At 47.9% G+C, this 21,362-nt stretch overlaps 2 protein-coding genes across 2 annotated transcripts in view; one reads left to right on the top strand and one right to left on the bottom strand.

Moving 5' to 3' along the window:
* The window catches only part of ZRANB1 (zinc finger RANBP2-type containing 1), a 39,265-nt gene extending 30,752 nt beyond the window's left edge, over positions 1-8,513 (top strand). The window contains exons 6-9 of the mRNA XM_007936806.2: positions 5,405-5,525; positions 6,785-6,914; positions 7,077-7,306; positions 8,295-8,513. Of these exons, the coding sequence (XP_007934997.1) occupies positions 5,405-5,525; positions 6,785-6,914; positions 7,077-7,306; positions 8,295-8,513 (700 nt within the window). The remainder of the gene's footprint in view (positions 1-5,404; positions 5,526-6,784; positions 6,915-7,076; positions 7,307-8,294) is intronic.
* A 4,350-nt stretch (positions 8,514-12,863) lies between these two features.
* Positions 12,864-21,362, bottom strand: part of CTBP2 (C-terminal binding protein 2) — a 29,948-nt gene continuing 21,449 nt past the window's right edge. The window contains exons 4-9 of the mRNA XM_007936803.2: positions 19,693-19,899; positions 16,676-16,890; positions 16,220-16,350; positions 15,699-15,826; positions 15,216-15,333; positions 12,864-13,044 (exon numbers count right to left, since the gene is read on the bottom strand). Of these exons, the coding sequence (XP_007934994.1) occupies positions 12,864-13,044; positions 15,216-15,333; positions 15,699-15,826; positions 16,220-16,350; positions 16,676-16,890; positions 19,693-19,899 (980 nt within the window). The remainder of the gene's footprint in view (positions 13,045-15,215; positions 15,334-15,698; positions 15,827-16,219; positions 16,351-16,675; positions 16,891-19,692; positions 19,900-21,362) is intronic.

Genomic DNA, 21,362 nt, shown 5'->3' with positions numbered 1-21,362 from the left:
TAGGTCTCCTTTTTTTTGGTATTTTCACGCAAATTCTTCTGCTAGTTGGGGTTTAGTCCAAATCTGCATCCTTTGCTTCAAGGCTCAGGGGTCCAAGATTATCTTCTGTGTCTGTGTTAATTGGTTTCCCTTTTCTTTGTTGAAGAGGGTCTGTGCAATCCTTCTGCCTAGTCCGCCATCTTGCCCCGCCTGTGCATCTTTGTTTTTCTTGAGCATCTACTTCCTGGGGATGTTGTTGTCAGTACTTAGGGTGCCATCAGGTCCTTTAGACTGTAATCTCCTTGGGATTTTTTTGTTTTTATTGTGGAATATCCAGTGCCTCCCACAGCCTGTGATACAGCAAGTGGTCAGCACATACTTCCTCAGTGAAAGTGCCGCCTTAGAATTTATAAAATTATATATATAATTTATTATATTAAAAATTTATAAAATATAATAAATTATAATTTATTATATTAAAATTATATCAAAAATTTATATAAATTTATAAACTGCTTGGGAGCTCAGTTGTAGCACAGAGTGTGGTACAGTGTGGGGTAAGCATATGTAGTCACCTGATAGTCCTGGATGCAGGCTCACTGGTTTTGTCATACCTCTAAAGACTGGGCATTCCCAGACGGTACTTTGTCCGTCTTTGTCTAGGCAAGAGGCCTTTTCCAGCCAGTGGACTTTGTGCCTTGTAGTGGGGGTGAGTGCTGTGGATTGACTGATAGTGTGGCAAGTCTGCCACTGTCACAGTTGGATTCTGCAGGCAGGGTGAGCCTGATGCCATTAAGCATTCAGTCATCTCACCTGTCTTGATCTGCCCATGTGCTCACTGGGCCATATCCCAACAATGCTTGTGTGTTGTAGATGGACCTGCCTGCACCAAGAGTGGGTGCTGTGGCCCCTGGCATGGTAGTTTCTTGGCATTGTGGTCTGCAGATCAACCTTCTAAGTGTGGGTAATGTGCATCTGCCTGGGAAGATGGATCTGTCTTCTGGGTGTGGTCAGTGGCTTCTCACTGGAAGGCTGAGGGCCAGATCTGGACTGTGGTAAATCTACTTTTTTGAGTCCTCTCTAAAAAGTTAGCCCAACAATGTTTCCCCTGGGTAATAGCCTGACAGTGTTAAAAGGTTGACAGGATGTGGTAAATTTCACTAGATGTTGTCTATTTTTTCTAATTCAGAGTTTTCAAAGACATTTATAGCTAATAATCATAGATTTTGTACTTAGGCATCCTGTTTTTCAAAGCTGATAGTTGGGTGATCTGGATTGGAGTTACCACTAATTTTTGGATTGGGACTGGAATTCTGTGGTAGTTTAGGGTCATTTGAAGTCCTGGAAATTGAGCATGAAGGTAGGGAGAGAAGGAATACAGTAATTTGAGATAGGAAATGGCCTGGCCATCAGCAGGAGAAGAGACCAGGCTGGGTGATTACGGCTGCTGGTAAACGTTGTTCACTACTTGCAGCAGATGTTTTGGTAAGTAGAAGTGTTGACCCTAAAGGATGCTTCAGAAGTGGAGCTGGCACGCTGACAGGCTTCCCCAAACCCAGTGGGCCTTGGCACCACCTTACCCCTGCCATCTGGTTCTCTTCACTTGATGGTTTACAGTTAATGCAGAGAAAGCTACATTGGTTGCAGTGATAACACAAACTGCCTTATAGTAGCTTGGGAGTGGGTGGGATAGAGATAGAGAAAGCATTGTTGCTGTAGATTCAGGGCTTCAGTGACATGGTCAAATATGTCATCCGTAATGGGCAACACTTAGGTTTTTGTCTGTATTGAGTTGTGACAAGTTTGTTTACTATGCTTAGTATTAACTATGAGAAGTACAATGAGAACGGATGAGCAGCCTTGCTCCTCCTGTCCTGGGCAGAGAGAGGAGGGAACAACATGTGGTCCTTTGGGGCTATTGAATAGGTTTCCATTCATAGCAACCCTGTGTGCAAGACAACGAAACACTGCCCCATCCTGCACCATCCTTACAGTCATTGCCAAGCTTGAGCCCACTGTTGTAGCCGCTGTGTCAGTCCATCTCATTAGGGTCTTTGCCTTTTTCACTGACCTCTACTTTCCCAGTCATGACATCCTTCTCCAGGACTGGTCCCTTCTGACAGCACGATCAAAGTATGAGAGATGAAGTCTGGCCATTCTCACTTCTCAGGAGCATTCTGGCTGCACTTCCAGACAGATTGTTCATTATTCTGGCAGGGCATGGTACATTCCATGTTCTTTGCCAACATCACAATGCATATAATTTAATGGGTCTTCCCTCCCAACACTGCAGGAGGGGTTGTTTTTATGTCTTGGTTGTGGTGTCATCCTGTTGGATACCCGTGATGTGAGCCGACACAGTTCTTCAAAACTGAACACTGTACTTGTCTTCAGTTGGCATGGCAATCCAGTTTCTCAGAGAGCCAGTGGGGGTAATTAATGGAAGGAGAGGTAAAAACCCCCTCAAGGCCATAGTTTTAAAATTAATTACTATACTTTTGGTAGAGCTAGCTACTTGTGGCTTTATATTTATAGTTAGGTTTTTCACTATAAGCTGCCACAATGCTGTTTGGAAGTAGACAGTAATTTTTTTTTTTTTTTTCAATCTGCCCTCTCCAAATATATGGCCATAATATCTGTGTTCATCTTGGGAGATTTAACTATGATAAAACATTAACGGGTAAGGTTAAAATGCCTGAAATTCAGTTAATAATTGTTTTTCTTTTTTCCCCAACAGCTTTATTGAGGTGTAATTTGCATAACATAAAATTCCCTTGTTTGGTGATTATTAGTAAATCAACAGTCATATCTTATTTTCATCACACTCAGAACAAGCCAGTTCCCACCCAAGCCCCTGGCAGCCATTAATGTACCCCCTGTACCTGCAGATTGCCTTTTCTGGGCACTTCGTAGAAATGGGTTGTGTGTACGTGTGGTCTTTGTGGCTGCCTCTTGAGCTGTACGTGTTTCCAGGTTTACTCATGCTGTGGTACATGGTAGTCCTTTGCTCCTTTTTACTGGTGAGGAGTATTCTGTTGTATGGATACATACCCTGTTTTGTGTATCTGTCTGGTGAAAGACATTTGGCTTTTCTCTACCTTTGGCTATTATAATGTTGGTGTGAACATCCATGTCCAGGTATCTTTGGAAAGATAGATTTTTGTTCTTATTTGGTAGCTAGCTAAGAGTGGCATTTTTGGCTCATATGCTGAATGGAACATGTTAAGAAGCTGCCGCTCTGGACTGGACAGGGTCTTTTTGATCGTGGTTGTTCTCATATGTGTGAGGTACTTCCCTTGTGGTTTTCATGTGCGTTTCCCTAGTAACTAATGATGTGGAGCAGCTTTCGTTTTGCTCATTGGCCATTTGAATATCTTCTTTGGTGAAATGTCTCTTCAAATCTTTGGCTTATTTTTAAATAGGTTGTCTTATTATTGAATTGTAGGTGTTTTTTTTCTATATTTTGGATATAAGTTCCTCACTGTATATATGATTTACAAGTATTCTGGTCTGTGGTTCATATTTTCACTTTCAGCTGTGTCTTAGAAGCACAAAAGTTTTTACTTTTGATGAAGTCTAATTTATCTTTCTTTTTTTCTTTTATGGCTCGTACTTTGGCTTTGTTTACCTAGCCCAAGATCATGAAGATTGACTTCATTGTTTTTTTTTCTAAGACTTATGATTTAGGGCTGTGGTTCGTTTGAACTGACTTTTGTTAATGATGTGCGGTAAAGGCACCTATCTGTTGAAAAGAATATTTTTCCCCACTCATTTGCCTTGGCACTTTTTTGAAAATTAGTTGACCGTAAAGGTCAAAAGTATGTTTCTGTACTCAAGAGCTCTGTCCCATTGATTGGCTGTCTGTCCTTGTGACAGTGCCACACTGTGCTGGTGATTGTGGTTTTGTACTGAGTTTTGAAATCAGGAAATGTAAGTTTCCAACTTTGTTCTTTTTCAAGATTGTTTCAGCTGTTCTGGGATTTTTGGATTTCCATTTAAATTTGAAGATCCAGCTTGTCAGTTTCTACAGAAAATTGGCCTGGGTTTTGTTAGGGATTCCATTGAATCTGTAGATTCAGCAGTCTTGAGTCCATGAACATAGAGTTGAGTTTGAATGTTAACCCAAACGTGTATGCTTGAGATAAGTCCCTCTTACTCACTTGACTGCAAACCAGAAGGCTGGCGGTTCAAACCCACCAGCCACTCCTCGGAAGGAAGTGATGCTGCCTCAGAAACCCAAAGAGGGGTTGCTATGAGTCGGGTCCGACTCGATGGCGTATAACAGCAACAACAACTCATGGTGTATAATCCTTTTTATTTATTGCTAGATGTGGTTTGCTTGTCTGTTCTCAGCCAGATGGCTTCAGAGTTTAGGTTTTGGTTTGCTGGGGGTGATTTTGTGAACATGTTTATTTAGAGGAACGTTTTGTTCAGTAGTCTTCTTGAGGAGAGTGCGAGCATCATTTAGGTTCTGGCCGACGTGGCTTTCTCCCTCATAAAATGACTCAGTAGCCACTAAGAACTTTCTGACTGCAGGCATCTTTCAGTATGTGAACAGATTTTCATGTTCAATGAGATTTTTCAGTGGAACTTTTCAAATCAGTATGTTCCATTATTGGTACTAAAATGTTAAGATACTTCAAAGAGCTGAATCCATATTTTTTAAAACATTTGACATTGTGATAAACCCATGGTTAACTGGATATAAAAAATATTCTTGGAAGTAAAAAACGAGATGTTAAAGTAAAGATAGGGCTGGGTGTCTCTTCACCTCAGAGGTCTTGCCTTGCTTGGCTTGTACAACAGTGAGCTGCTGTGCAAAATCATCTGTGGTTTTGGTTAACTTTACACATAGTATAAAGAAAAAGAACTTACAGGCTGAAGGCTAGCAGTGTGTTAGATAGGAAGAAGAAATTCTTTTTGTAGTTGCAGTGATTTTTTCTTTCATTTTTTGCTTGGATTATCAGATGTCATTAGATTCGGTGCTTTATTTATGGGAGGACATCTCAGGGAAGTGCTTTAGATAATCTGATGAGCATGCGGGCAGCTCCTGCCTGCCAACGGTGCCCAGACTGGACGCTGAGCGTGAGATGGACTGCTTTGGCCTGTGTCTGCCGTCTCAGATGCCTGGTTGGTCTTTTTTGAGTGTGTAAACCCTTTGTGCACAATAGAAATGCACTGTTTGCATTGTCATCCTGTGAATGAAAATTGGGGGAGGAGGCGAGTCTAGTTCTGACCAAAGATATGCAAAGAGATGTCTGCTAGCAGAATGGAGGCGTTTTTTAATTTGAAAAAAATATTGCAAGCCAGATAAAATTGATAAAATTCTCTTTACACGTACTGCTTGGAGATTATTAACTAACTGTCTGGAACACGAAATACACTGTTTATGATCGGCTGTTCTTTTATTCTCTTGCTTTGTTAGGTTTTACACACGCTGGAAAGATTGGGAGTCCTGGTACTCACAGAGCTTTGGTTTACATTTTTCTTTGAGGGAAGAGCAGTGGCAAGAAGACTGGGCATTCATACTCTCTCTCGCTAGTCAGGTAAGAACAGGTCAAGGCACATGGCCTGTGGGAGAACACTTAGCCACGTAATCAAAATCCCTTGTTTCTACGAGCAACCCCGTTGGAGGGAGTAGGGTACAAGACACTTGACTTGGCTCTGGGTGACTTGGCTTCCAGGTGTGATGGGCTGCTGTTGCTCTGCTGTGCCTGTCGCGAGGCCTCACTCTAGCACAGGGAGGGGCAGTCCTAGGTGTTTCCTGTGCCAGGTGTTAAGGAAGGAAATCCTGCCAGAATGAGCATGGTCTTGCCACCATGGTGAGCAGCCTCCAGGGTGCCCTGCATTACGGGTGCTGGCAGGAAGGTGGCCTTTTTCTCTTGCACCTGCTTCAGGGGTTGGCTCCTGGTCTGTGCCTGCCGTGGGCAGATGGCGGACACTGAGCCAGAAGCACCTTCCCGTTGCTGCTGTTCTTCACCAGGCCTCTGTGGAGGCTGCGTCCACTGTGGCCCAGGCACTCAGGGACAAGTGACTGTTGGCAGGAGGGGTTACTCATGAACCTGGCACTGAGCTTCGCTGAGGGAGTCTTCCATACGTGAAGCCTTCCTGGAACATAGGAGCGTGTCCCATTGGCCGCATTAGACTCCCGGTTTCATCCTTCTTTGATTTTGTGAAATACATTCAATATATGAAACTTCAGAGTCCAGACCTGTATGTAACAAATGACTCCTTTGCTTTGCAGAACGCTCAATAGTTGGTTTGAACCTGAGAAGGAGGGAGAGGCTCGTCCTGTACCCATGACTGTCCCGTTGGCCATTTGGGCAGGGTTCACAGTGGCTGTTTCACATCTGAGACATACCCCTCGTGGTCCCCATGTGTCATGAGCCTTGGGTGGTGGTTGTGTTCTGGGGTTCAGGGACACGGTTGTTGAGGCATGTACAAGCGCATCTCTTTACTCTGAGGGACCTTTAGTGTAGGCAGTGCTAACTTTCATAGGTGATGTAGCTGGGAGGTGATTGGACAGAGTATCCTTTTGGTTCCTGAGGTCAGTAGTGAGATTAAATGGGGCGTGAGTAATCTCCAAATGCTTGTCCACTGTGTTGAATTCTTGAGCAGGGGTAGTAGTGCAAGGCACACGCACATAGACTTCATGGAGTTGTATCACAGTTCCCTTTTGTTGGACAAGACAAAGGCATCCTTTAAGTTGACACTTACTTTTGTTTTTAAGAACAGATTGAGATGGTTTGCAGGGATGGTAATAAGCATTTTAAAGACAAACTGCTTTTTCTTGTGTTCTGTGCAGCCTGGAGCAAGTTTGGAACAAACACACATTTTTGTACTTGCACATATTCTTCGACGACCAATTATAGTTTATGGAGTAAAATATTATAAGAGTTTCCGGGGTGAAACCTTAGGATACACCCGGTTTCAAGGTAAGCCATTATATGAGGGTCTTTGAGGTCTGGTCTACTGTGAAAATGTGGTTTGGAGCCATATCCTGAAGTGACAACCAGAGAGAGGGGTCTGAGGGGTGGAACTGGGCATGTGGCAAGGGCAGCCTGCTCTTCCCCTCATCACCTCCCTTCTCTCTTCAGGTGTTTATTTGCCTCTGTTGTGGGAACAGAGTTTTTGTTGGAAAAGTCCGATTGCTCTGGGCTACACAAGGGGCCACTTCTCTGCTTTGGTTGCCATGGAAAATGATGGCTATGGTAACCGAGGTGCTGGTGCTAACCTGAACACAGATGATGATGTCACCATCACGTTTCTGCCTCTGGTTGACAGTGAGAGGAAGTTACTCCATGTGCACTTCCTTTCTGCTCAGGAGGTAAGAAGTGTGTTCCTGCTAGGCACTACTGGGTCTCGTAGCAAGGAAGTCTGCCTCTCAGCTGGGGTGGTCTGTACTGTCAGACCCTTTTTTAGATGGGGTTGTAGTAATTGCCATTTGGGGTAAACACTGGTCGCATGGCCATGCCATTTCTGCCATGTATGGGAGTGGGGCAGTGGACAAGGTCTCAGAGCCCTGCCTCTGCCCTCAGCAGTGAGTGGGTGAGGGGAAAGATAACAAAGCCCAGGGCAAGGGTTCCAGCAAGGTCCTAGAGGCCCTGCAAGGGAGAGAGCTTTGCAGTCTCCAGAAGGGGGCACGGGAAGTGCAGGGGACTGCACAGCAGTGAGTCACAGGGAGTGGGTGGGGGCAGGGCAGGAGGCAGGACCAGAGGAGGCAGACGGTGCATTGAGGCCTGGGCAAAGCTGTGTGACTTTCCCTCTGATCACCAGCTGCTTGGTGTTCGGATTCACTGCCTGGAGCAGGAACAACAGAAACCATTGTAGATGCACGGAAATGAGAGGGTGGTGTCGACAGGGTAGGGGAGGCAGTCAGTCAGCGTGTACAAAAAAAATTTAGAAAACCTATGTTCATAGCCAATTCTTGGTCTTTTATTTAATATACTAATAATTATAAAACTTTTATAAGCATGATACTGGGGGTGAGTGGAGAGAAACCATTGACCATAATTTGCATAGCTTCAGCCTGTACACAGTCCACAGCAAACTTACCTAGTCCTTGGTCCCTTTGCCAGGGAGCCGTGTATTAGGATTTGCTTTTTGCCATCATAACCAGTGTCCTCAAGAATCCAGGGTGTGCTTCCCTCTGATGTCTTTTCTCGTCATGAGGTCGGCGAGGTCAGACCTGCCAGGGAATCTGTTTTGACCTTTTCATTTGCTGTCAGGCTGCCCGTAGTTTTCCGTTTTTCCTCTCAAGCAAGCCTCTGGCCTGTCTTAAGTACTTTCTCTCTTTGTGCCCTCTCCCCTGACAGCTAGGTAACGAGGAGCAGCGTGAGAGGCTGCTGAGGCAGTGGCTGGACTGCTGTGTGACCGAGGGAGGGGTTCTTGTCGCTATGCAGAAAAGCTCTCGGCGGCGCAATCACCCATTGGTCACACAAATGGTAGAAAAATGGCTTGACCGCTACCGTCAGATCCGGCCTTGCACATCCCTGTCTGACGGAGAGGAAGATGAAGATGATGAAGATGAATGAAGACGTCAAAGAGCAGAAGGCATGGGATCTGTGACCCCCTGAAATGAAGGTGGTGCTCCAGGCAGGACGATAGGGAACGGCACGAGCCAAGCCTGGCCGGATCGGCTCCGAAGGGTTTTCCCAATCCACATGCAGTGGGGACAGTGTCTCTGCCGTGTGAGGAGACAGAACTGGGTTGGACTGTAGTTTGTTTTTTTTAAAAAAAAAAAAAACCCAACAAAAAAACAAACTAATTTTATTAAGACAGAACTTTTTTCCCTTTGAAATTGTAAATCTGTCTATAAATGTAACGCATGTGGCTGTGTAAGAAGTTGTGTAATAGGAAAAGTTGTACCAACATCTTCGTCTCACTGAGATGTTTTCCAGCGTGGGCACTTACAGGAAGCACATGGCAGATGACGCTTTGTTCCTGAGACTCTTCGGTCCAAGCAGGCATTCCCTTCACCTTCAAGATCCATTTGACATATGAAGTATCCCAAGAGCTCCTTGGAGACTTGAAATGTTTTTGTACACATTATCCACAGTAAAGCATAAAAATAAACAAGGTTTTATTTAGTTCCTGTGTTACCCAATCATATCAAATCTTTAAGGAACAAACTACAAGAAAAGCTGGGAATTTTTTATAGTGTGACCTTCAGCATCATTGTTCCTTTGTTTTTCACAGATTTTGTTTATTGCTGTGTCATCTTTATAAGTTTCCCCTTTTCAGTATTTAGGTATTTATTTGTTTGGAAGTGACCTAAAGTGAGGGTGCTCATTTCAGACGCTTGGCTGAGACCTGGATGTGACTCAAGGAAACACTTGAATAGGTCCACTTGTCACTAAATGAATTGTGTGCAATTTCCTCACGTGGACTTGATTGAGATGTTATACTTCCAGACCTCCACGGCAGAGGGTCTTCGGATGCCGAATGCCTTTTATCTTCAGCTCTGCTCTCAACACATCCTGTTAGGAGGAGGGTATGCCTTCTTTGCATAGGCTAACGGGAATGCCAGTTCCGTACAGAATAAAGATTGAAAAATGCAATAAGGTGGTTTACATGCATTGTATAATGGGTTTTCAGCTTGTACTTTGAGGGCTTTGCATGTTGGTTAATTGTGGCCATTCTTATTTAAGGTCAAAACTATAATCTTACATAGTGAACTTTTTATAGAAAGTATTATTTGACCACTTCAGGTATATATCCTGTACTGGGTAAAAACTTCACAACTATCTCAGGAACACAGGCAGACTTCGTGTCCTGATAAGTACTTTATAGACTTGATGTGGCAAGGAGTTTGGAAAGATGCCATATGTAAAAGATATGTATAGAGAGTGATGTATGATTTTTCCTTCCCTTTAATGGAAAGGCTGTGGAAACCTCTACACACTGAATTCTTGTTCTCTAAATTCTTAGGTGGTACTTCATTTGATGCTGGAATCATAAAAATGGGAAAACTTCATTTCTTCAGTTCATTCTCCCATCTGAACACTCAGTAGAACGTGGAAAGGCTCATGTTGCTGCTGCTGAAACTTAGGAGAAAGGCCTTTTGTTGTATGATTCCATACAGATGAACGTTCCTGTGTTTAATGATGCTGAATGTTACCTTCAGGGGTTTCTTTACACATTGATTCTGTATGACCTCTTTAGTTTTGGCCAGTAGTAAGCAATCCAGCTCTTAGGAGACGGGCATCTGTAGTAACTTCCCTCAATGTAAGACTAACTCATCAGTGGGCAGTGACCCTGTTCTAGCTAGTTGCCTGTTAACCCAGACCCTGCCCTCCTAGTTGACACTGCTGAAGAGCAGTATTTGAGGGAGAATCATCTTGTCATTGTTTTGACTTTGGCTGATGCCGCCCAGAAGCTGGCCTGCTGTGTCCTTTCCCAAGCTGCTGCTTACCTTATTTATGCTCGGTGACTCTGACCACATATAGTTTGACAGGTACCATGTTCTTCCCTGTGGGAAAGAATTATAAACGACATCCTTTCCTAGGCTCCAGACTCCCATTGGCGAGGATGGGGCTTTTAAATGGTTTTCCCAGCAGATGGGTTGTTAAAGGCCAAACATTTGAATAAATCATTGTTTCTGTCAAGCTCTTGGGTTATTAAAACAGTCGTAGTTGCCGTCCCAAGATGATGATCTGTGGTTGGGCAGCTCATGACAGTAATGCCTGGTAAAGACTCAGCCCCATGGATACCCGTTGTAGGGAGGTGATGGTGATGCTGTGTGTCCTGACTTCCTTCTCCTGAGAGTCAGTTCATACATAGAATCATTCCCCAAGGACGGTTTGGGCACCAGATTTCACGGATCTAAACCCAGGTGGCAGCACTGAGGTGGTTTTCCCCCCTGGTGCCTTGTGTGCCAGCTCTCTAGGTGGGCAGACAACACTGCTCCTCCTAGGATCTTGGCGTCTCTTCCCAGGCATTTCTGCCCCTCATTGTCATCTGTTTGACAAGTGTTTGAGCTGACAGGGCAGTGACTATGAGTGCCATCTTCCCGTGGAGTGGGATTCATACAAGTCCTCCTCGCAGGACAGTGGGGGAGCACCTTCAAATGAACGGACACAAGGCCCGTCAGAGGTTGCCATTTAAGAGGTGTGCGTGTACGCCTGTGTGTGTGTGCGCGCGTGTGTGGTTTCCCATCAAACAGAAGGTGAGGAAGAGCTGAGATGCAGTTTGGAATTACTGACTGTGATAAGACACTTGAGGCCACCACTGGTTAGGTTGGTTAATGCTAAACTAAGTTCTTAATCTATGGAAATGGCTGATGTTAATTATTTTTGAACATTTCTTACTGTAAGTAGAATTCTTAGGTTATCCCCTCCCCACCTTTGAGATTCACCTCCTTCCTTTCCTGAGTTAATAATGCTTGAGCAGGTAATCTTGCTTTTGGATAAATTAAAATCAAAACTCTAAAACTTGACCAACTTTGTTTCTTGACTTGAGTTGATTCTGACCCACTCTCTCATCTTAAGGATGGCATGGCTTGGTAACGACTTAATGGATGGACTTAAGAGTTTGATTTAAACTTGATCACGAGAGTCCATACTCTCAAGTCTGGTTATGGAACAGGCAGATGGAAAATGAAGTTAGTTAGTATTTGAAGTAATGCAGATTGGAAGTTTGCCTGTTAACATCTCAGTTACAAAGCTTTGCTATTGGTGAGATGTGTTGGAATTTCAGAACAAATTTTTATTACTTTTTATTGAAAACTGCACTGAACGCTAAATGTCCACCTTTACAATAAACAAATACAGTAACAGGAACTCACACTAAAACAAAAACATACTTCCGATAGCCATTAGTTTTCTGTTCGGGACAGTTTTAAAGGTTTTTTTTTTTTTGTCACAAAAACAGGAATGTACCTATACAAAGGCTCAAAATAGGCCATCTTTTCAAACAAAAAGCGATGATTCACAAAAGACTATGAATATAACATGTAACTAGTTGATACAAATCTAATAGGATTTGTTAAAATCAGTCACATCTAATAACACATCTGAAGTGTTCTCGTATAAAATATCACGTGAAGAAAAGAAGACTTCATCAATGTCTAAAAAAGTGGGTTTGTTCATAGACAATCTGACAATTACCATAAAAAGTGTTTCCTGAGACATAAGGAAATGCAACGTTATTCTTCTTGAACCTTCGGCTCAAGACTCTCCACTCAATAAAATAGCTGAGGATCTGAAACTGAGAAAATATATTTGAGTACAAACAGCTTGTGAAACTTAATACTCTCTTTTTTTTTTTTTTTTTTGCATCATCAGAGGGTGTCACTGAACTCACAGCCAACTTGCCCGCTCAGTTTCCAGTTCAGTGTGAGGAACCCTTCTGACGGGGGCCTGTACTGTCGTCCATCCTCGGCTGGCAGTTGTCTAACAGGCAAACAGTTTTCTCCCCGCTTTGTCGTAATGTAATCTTCCTATCAGCAAGAGGCTACCAGCCCCCGTGGACCGAAGGGACCAGAGTCAGAACGGGGATTTCCTCTTTACATACTTTATTTCGGTGTTTGCAACTCTTGACGCAACGTTCTAGAGCAGGATGCTCTGGGCCAGCTGTGCCCAAGGGACTGAAAGGAAAAAGATCTATTTATTCTTTGTGATTTGATGCACAGATGAGAAACTTAACACACAGTAACAGAAGTTGGTCGTTAATAAGTCACGCCTTAGCCTCTCGGCTTCCGCAGCAGACGGCCCCTTTGGGTTTCTGCATCTTGGCTTCTAGCGCTTCTGCAGTTTCAAAACCGCAATAGCAACGATGCATCGTGTCCACAGTCGGTCCAGAAGACTGTCCCTCTCCTCGGAGTCCTCCACGTTCATCTCTCTTGGTCCCAGGGTGATGTGAACATTACCTGTGGCTGTCCTCTGCTATTGCTCGTTGGGGTGCTCCCGATTGTCCCCATGTTTTGTGGGCTGGTTGGGAGAGGGGGCTTGGGAAGGGTGTGCCACTGTGGGGAGGTTGTGAGTGACAGGGATGCCTCCGGGGATGATGCCTTCCATGGCTGCAGGCAGGCCTCCCGGAGTCACACCGACGATGCCTGGCGGGTACCTGCCAAGCACAAAACACGCCAATCAAGCACTGACCCTTCCTGGTTCGCTAAGGATTTTTTATGAAAATTCTGTTACCCTTCCTACCTCCAGCAGGGGGCAAAAATCTAGATTTTTATATGAAATGTTGGTACCTCACTAAGAAAACAAAAACCAAAACGGCATCCAGGTGCAATCCTGGGCCACTGATGTTATAGTAGCATTTAGTGACCAGATAAGAGTAGACAAAACAACAGGAAGATACAAAGCCTGAAATAATCGTGAACGTGTCTGGACATTTACTGAGGGTTTGGAAACTACATTTGTGAAAAAACAAAGTGTGTTATGTACACTGGCTGATCCCATGCCGTAATGCAGGCACACCTCTTTTTACCCTGCTTCACAGATAACTGCGTTTTCTTCTGCTTTTAAAGAACAAATTGAAGGTTTATGGCAACTCTGCACCATGGAAGTCTACTGGTGCCATTTTTCCAAGTTGTGCCCACTTGTGCGTCATATTTTGGTCAGACTCCTTCATAATGCTGTTGGAAGCCTGACAGACTAGTAACTAATGCAGCATTAACATAACTCATGTGCCTTGGGAAACCAAGAATGCCCCCCTGACTCGCTTGATTGTGGTAGGCTGGAACTGAACCCTCTATGTCTCCAAGGTGTGCCTGAACTGAACGTGGCTTCCTAGGTCAGTCACGTGCTCCCAGGGCCTGCAGATGTGCAAGTGTGTTGATCTGTCCAGTCCCTCCTGGGCCAGTGCTTCCACACGGGCAATTTTATATTCTAAGGACACAACAGGATGAGAGGTTCTGTGTGTAAGAGCCACCTTCAGAACATACTGTTCTTGGGCACAAATAAGACTCAGCATATTCACATGTATTTTAGGAGGTGATCCCTGGTTGGTGCGGTAGAGTTTGATTCACCCATCAAGCCTCCATGACTGAGAAGCATGGATCACGGGTTGCTGTGCCCCACCCACCATCCCCCTGGTCCCAAAAATGCCAAGACCACTCCAGGAGCCATCTGATGGATTTGAACACATCTGGGAGTCAGGGAAATGAAGTAGCCCTTACAGGGTGGGCTGCCCACCTTCTCAGGGGAATGGTGCTGCAGTGGGCTCAAGTAAAGATACTTGGAATAGGAAGTGTGGAGAGGGAGGCTTTCATGACCTGTGCCGCACAGATGTGAAATGAAGCTGTGTAATACAGATAACGCCTTTAGGGGTGCTGTGGTGGCACGGGGGTTAAAGTGCTCGGCAGAGAACAGAAAGATTGGGGGGGGGGTCAAGCCTACCAGCTAGTCTCAGAGAAAGTTGTGACAGTCTGGTTCCATAAGGAATACGTCCTTGGAAACGCCATGGGGGCAGTTCTCTGTGCTACATGGTTCCTAATGAGGCAGAATCGACTGGAAGCCAATGTTATGTTTTCCTTATTAACAAAGTGTACACCTTGCTTCTCTCTATTGTTAGAGCAAGGGTTCTCAGCAGGGGCCATCTGGCAATGGCTGGAGACATTTTATGGCTGTCACCGTTGGTATGAGAGGAGCGACTGGAAGCCAGTGGGTGGAGGGCGTGGATGGTGTTAAACGTGCTCCAGTGCACAGTTCACTCCCAATGCAAGTAGTGCTGAGCTTACAGAACCCTGGGTGACAGGATCCTAATGTGTCCTCCCTTCTTGTGTCCCAGGCTGCCTCACGCTCCCGTATGTGTGGAGGGTAGACTGGGGGTGGGAGGGTAGCCATGGGACAAACTCCTTCTCGGGGTCCTGCCCTTGTCCACTCGCCCCGGTTCCTCATCCATGGGAACATTACTGCTTTGGGCCCACTGTTCACCTAAAATAGTGGATCGCACCATTATGTGTGAAAAGGCTTTCCTTGGAGGGAAGGTTCAAATTGGAAAATAAAGTCAGAAGGTCTTTCCTTGATCTCACGTGTGCCTTTTGTGCCTAGAGAATGTCTGGTGTGAACGCTGCTTTGGGATGAATGGCAGCTCTGGGACTTCGAGGTCACTCCTGTGTGGTTCTGCATCCCTGCCCTCTACCCACCTTTCACGGTGGGGACTTTTTGCTTTCATTTGGTAGCTCCAGTTCCAGGCTATACCCTAAAGAGACTGGGCACGGGCCACCCCGAGACCACCAGGGTAGACGGGCACCCCTCGCCAGCAGGTCCAGTTCCCCTGCTCACCTGTACGTGGCGCCGTTGAGCTCCGGGTGAATAGCTTGCTGATCTATTACTGACCAAGGAGCTGTTGTGACAAAGAATTCCTTGTTCACACAGTTTCTTAGGCTTTCTGGGATGCGACCTACAGTGAGATCATTAAAGTCAATCATTTTTCAAGGGTCAGAATGACTCAACTGTTATCTAAAAGGAAAGGTTTGTATCCATAGAGAGGTCTGATACAATGTGAACATCCACATGCACTCGGCCAGAGCCAAAAGGAACTTCCCTCCTGGCTCCCTTGGGGCAGCCGCCCTACAGAACTCAAGGCACTTACAGTTGAAAGGGACCTGGTTTCCTCTTGGACGTTACTTCCGCGCTTACACAGGGCCCAACTCATACAAAACTGAATTGACCCCTACAAGCTAATTGCACCTGGAGCCACCCTTGAGTGTGAATAGGCCCTACTGGCTTAGCGGTGGCTCCAGCACAGGCCTTGGGGAGGCTCACCTGTGATCGCTCGGCGGATCTCGGTAGCTGCGGCCTCCCTCATCTCCAGCGAGGCTTGCTCACTGTACCAGGCCGTGTGGGGCGTGCAGATGAGGTTCGGCGCATCTTTCAACGGGCCTTGAGCAAAGCTAGGAAGCACAGAGAGAGCCCGTGAGGACCACACACCATGTGCCCTACCTGCGTGGCTAGGACGTGAACTGCGCAGGTCAGAGGCCACTTCCCATGCTTTGTAGGGAACAGTGTCAAGAATGATGAGAAAGAAACAAGTCTGCCGATGACCCGTCCTTCCACCAAGCAGCACACACGTTGCCGTCTGTCTATGGAGACCACAGCCACCTCAGCACCTTCCTGTTACCCACCTCACTAACCTTTTGGGACCTGAGAAGGCCTGAGCTGTAGGTGCTCTAGGAGCGTCCCACCCAGCACCAGGGCATCTGGGAATGCATGTGTGGGTTGGGTGTCAGCTGGGCCCTGCAGTCTCCTGTCTAGGCTGTAAGCACTGTGCGCCCCATGACGCCCACCTGAACGGCTCAGACTCATGCACGTCAAGGGCTGCTCCTCGTATCCTGCCTTCCTTGAGGGCTTGGGCTAAGGCTTTCTCGTCCACCAGCCCACCGCGGGCTGCGTTCACCAGGAACGCTCCTTGCCTCATCTACAGGAGAAAGAAAAGCCAGGTAAATGGATAAGTACTTCATTAGCAGGCTCTCGGGCTGAGGCTTCACCAAGAATGCCATGGACAAGGTGTATAGCTTGCTGTGTGTGTGGGTGGCAGTTGGAAGGGAGAGGGAAGTCACACTGCCCAGCCTGGGAGTTGGACACAAGGTACGCAGGTTGGGAACTGTGACTGTCACCTGCCTGCTGGCTGTCCTCCTCTGTATGTTCACAGGTGGGTCACAAAGCCCTGCTCATCCCCACCTGGACTCAGCGGTACAGTCACCTCTCATTGGAACCTTGCTGGGCCTGAGCTTCCAATTTACCTGCTTGATAGTAAAGTCATTGATGAGGTGGTGGTTATGTTCATTGAGATTACAGTGCAGGGACACGCAGTCGCTCTGGTACAGCAGGTCCTGCAGCGTGTAGATCCTCTGCACGCCCAGGGACCGCTCGATGCCATCCTGCAAGTAGGGGTCATAAAACATGACGCTGAATCCGAAGGCCTTGGCTCGAACAGCGACAGCCTGCCCCGTGCGACCTGTGTGGAGACAGAGGGTCAGGGTGAGAGTCACACCTCTCACGCACGCTTGGTGCCCCACCGTCAGCTTGGTCGCCTGCACTGTGCCTGTGACCTTGAAATTGCTGGCCAAGGCTAAGTGACAGTGGAGGCCAGCCCTGCTGCCAAAGACCACTAAGGTTGGAATGGGGCCCGGTGTTCAGGGACGGGGCTGAGGGTGCTTGCTGTGCTGTACTACTGTCTGTGACGGTGGTGGTGATTTTTACAATGTCACGGCGGACACCTCGAAACACACAGGATAAAGTCCTCATGGACCCGTGTCCCTGGCTTCACCACTCCCCATGATCTCCTGAGAGGACTGGTATGGGCGTCAGTTCCTTACATCTCTAACGGGAAAGGAATCGCGCTGCCTGGTTGTTTCTCGGTGTGCTCCTGGGAAAACCGGTGAAAGGATCAGAACTAGCTATCTCAGTGGGGCTGGAAGGCACACTGGCCATGTGGGCACTGCTCTCCAGGGAGTGGCAGGGGTGATGCGATGTCCAGACACACCCTGACACTATGGGCCTCCTGCCCCTCCCAGCATGGTAAGAAGTTTCCAGATTCCTGACAGTAACCCCTGCACAAACCCACTTGTCTCCCTGGCCTTGTGCTCCCCAGAGCTAGAAAACAGAGTGGGTAGAGTAAAGCAGACAGCTGGCCTGGGAAGGATCCAGAAAACATCTGTACCCAAACCACTGTTCAGAAGTGCACAGAGGAAAGGATGGACTCTTTTCCCTTCTGCCAAACAGCTACCTGACTGGCTGCTGTGGTGTGGGAGCTAAGGTTTAACAAGGACATCATGACCAAGGACAGCTACAGGGTAAGGAGTGGTCTGTACCCAGGGTGACATCCCTGCCAGTGTCACCAGTTGGGCACAGTTAACCGGGAACTAATCATAATCATCTCTGTCTGTCCAGTGTTGGGGCAGAGACAGGCACAACTTGAAACTACACTGGTGCCAGGATGGGGAGAGGTACAAAGCAGGTCCCCCCCTTGCTGTGTACTTCAAACATGAGGTGAAGGTTCGCCCTTCCCGTGGCTGCTAGAAGCTTTGCTCTATACCGTGAGTGCCTGGGCCCCACCCTGTCAGGGGCCCCAGCCTCTCCCAGTAGTATCAGAGTGAGAGCAGCTTGGGCTGGAATGGCAGGCCTCGGCTCAGAGACAAAATGCTGCTAGCCATGGAGGGGCTCGCTTCCTCGATGCACAAAGCCCACCACGTTCACTGGCTTCTACTTCAACCATCAGGCTTCCTATCAACTTGTGGACATGTGATGATTTCTTCCCGTTACTGCCTTCATTGGAAGCCAGGCTTTGTAGGAGGACCCAACTCTCTTGACCTGTTAGCTTTCGTTGTATCTCCATTCGTCCCAGTGGCTGCCTCCCCTTCTAATGTTTGTATATGGTTCCCAGCACCAGACCACCACGAGCCCTGGCTGAGGCAAAGCTCAGACTTCCCTGCCCAGGCCACCCTGCTGATGCTGCTGCCCCTCTGAGCAGCCGTTAGGACGGTGGCTGATTTTAGTCCCTCATAGGATGACATTGACAGTTGTCAGAGCCCATCTCTGAGCTCCATGGCTGGAAGGCTATGGAAAAACTGGAAAGGCATTGCAAAGCCAGAGCATGAGGGTGTATGGGAACCAGGGTCCTGGAAGAGTGGCCCGATATACTGAAAGGGGCTGGAAAGTGATGTGACAAAGAGTGACTTCCTGTGACAGCTGGAGGTGGAGGCCAGTGAAACAAGGGAGGTCCCCCCATGCTGTATGGGGCTCCTCAGTCTGGCAAGAGACCAACGGGGTGGATTCATGACGAATTCATGAAGAACTACATCCTTGAGCCACAGGCAGGCTCTTGGGGTATGCGGCAGGGGGAGCTGTGGCTCTTACCACACCTGCACCTCTACCAGGGTTGTAGTGCCTGCTAAGAAAACTGGACTGCATCTTCCAGACATACACTCGAGCAGTCCTCGACTTAGGATGTAGAATTGCGACGAACCACTCATGACCACATTTTCTTGGGTGGGGTGAGGTACATCTTATCATTAGTAAGGAGCTCTGGTGCTGTAGTGGATAAGGCATTTGTCTGCTAACCAGAAGATCAGCGGTTCAAGCCTACCACCTGCTTCATGGAAGGAAGATGGGGCAATCTACTTCTGAAAAGATTTATAGCCTCAGAAACCCAATGGGGGTCACTATGAGTTGGAATCGACTTGACAGCAGTGAGTTTTTGGTTATCATTAATGATACATACTACATGCAGTGTTGTAGCACGTAATTTGCAGAAATTAGTATTTCCTTATCAACCAAACACAAAGGTATTAAAGGCAATAATAATGACACGGAACAGACTCCAGATCAGAAAACGGAGCAGAGGTCAAGCAGTTTGCTCAAGGTCACACGGGCAGTAACTAGTAACTGGTGGGCTGAGATTTAGAAGTAAACAGCTGAGGCTCCCAGTGCCCCGACAGCCTGCTTTTCCTCAAGCTCACCCTCCCTGCTGCAGGGCTGTCACCGCATCTCGCCCTGGGCTTCTGTCACAACTCTAGGGAGCCCTGTTCCTTGTCTGTGATCTCAGGTGGCCTTTCTAGGCTACTGACCTGACCACCTGACTTGAGACCCTTCAGTGAAGCCCCATGGAACCCAAACGCTGTCCGGGGCTAGCACCCTACACGAGCCCCTGGCCCCTCTGCCTGAGTCGCATACCCAAGAATCTGGTGCTGGGCTGAGCTGCAGGGGCCAGAGTTCCCAGAAATGGAGGTGCTGGGGCCTGGGGCGGGGCTGCACTCACCGAAGCCGATGAGGCCCAGCGTCTCGCCGCGGATGCGGGCAGCTCCCGAGGCGACCTCCCGGATCTGCTCGACGCTCTGCACCCGCGTGCCCTCCCGCAGTGCCTGGTACAGCCACGTGTTCCGCCGGTACAGGTTGAGGATGTGGCAGATGGTGGAGTCGGCAGTCTCCTCCACTGCCGCAGAGGGGATGTTGCACACAGCGATCCCTGAAAGATGGACCAAGGTCAAGGCCCAGCGGTGAGAGCCCTGGGCCCGGCAGAACGCTGCCTCATCACTGGGACTCCCCAGGCCTGCTGTTCTACCTGTTGACTGGGGGTGGGAGGGATGGTCACAGAGTACCTGGTCACTGGGTTCCCAGCCCCAGGATCCTGCAGGAGTGACCCTTCAGGAGACCAGCAGTTTGTAGAGGGTGACAGTGCTGTCCTGATGGCAGAGGGTTAGAGGAGAGTGCCTCCTGTGAGCTGGGCGCTGCGCACTCGGGCCCCCCACAACAGCTGACGTTAAAAGCCAGGATGTTTTACTGAGTGCTGGGGTGACAAGGGCTGCGTGGCCAGTGGTAGACCCTTCTCCTGCCACCAGGGAGACCGAGGCTCGACTCCCAGCCAGTGCTCCTTGCTCAAAGCTCCACCCACCATCTGTCATGGGGCTCGTGTGTTGCTGGCTGTGATCCTCAAAAGGTTTCGAGCCAGCTTCCAGACTAGGGGGAAAGGCCTGGCCCTACTTCTAGAAATAAGCCAATGAACACACCATGGGTCACTATAGGCCAATATCATGAGCAGGGCTGCCACAAGGCAGAAGCCGGCTCAATGCAACCAGAGCATGAGAGCTGCCCCAGTGGCACCAGTACTGGAGCAGAACAGGCCGACTAGAGACCACGTCAAGACTTAGGGGTTGATCAGAAGCCCTGTTCTCATCAGAGGGTTTCATGCCACAGGGGATCAGCTGTTTCTGTGGGAAGGTCCAGCTGGGGACCACTGAGCGTGGGCGCTGTTACAGATGCTGCCACAAATCCATCCGTCTCTGCAGCTTCAGGGAACCTCCTGGCCCTGGCTGCACCCTGTGAGTCCTGCTGGCCTGGGAGCACGCTAACAAGCACAGACACTGAATGAGCACACTCGCAGGTCCACGTGCGACCAAGGCATCTGACAAGCTGCCTGTGTGGATGGGGTTCAAGAAGAGAAGCCAGGATCCTGGTTCAGCTTCACTCAGGACATGGGCAGGGTGTACATGGTCTAATGATGACAGGGACATCTCCATCTCCTGGGACAGTCCTGCACATTGAGTGCCATCCTGCCCCAATGGTAAGATATCATGACCTTCTTCATCCCCAAGGTAGAAATCTAACCTTTCTACACACTGCGTGGGTGTGCTCTGCCCAGAGTAACTCTTCAAATGCCATCCTGACCCCCAGTGTGGCTGAGGCCACCTCCTGTGGTCCCCAAGGCCCACTAACATCTCCTCCACAGACAGCCCTGGGGAGCTGGTCTACACACAGCTGTTTTCCCTAGTGGTCAATATGCTCAGCTACCAACCATAAGGTTGGAAGTTGGAGTCCACCAACTGGTTGCTCAGGAGAAAGCCTTGAAAAAAAAATCAGCTACTGAAACCCACAGAGCACCGTCTAACCCTGGCTCAGGTGGGGCAGCCGTGCATCAGAATCGACGGATAG

This window comes from Orycteropus afer, unplaced genomic scaffold, assembly GCF_000298275.1.
Source record: "Orycteropus afer afer isolate SDZICR_OR568_19922 unplaced genomic scaffold, OryAfe1.0 scaffold00038, whole genome shotgun sequence".
NCBI lineage: Eukaryota > Metazoa > Chordata > Mammalia > Tubulidentata > Orycteropodidae > Orycteropus > Orycteropus afer.
Note: the sequence above shows the minus strand (reverse complement) of the source record. Positions and strands in the feature narration are given on the sequence as shown.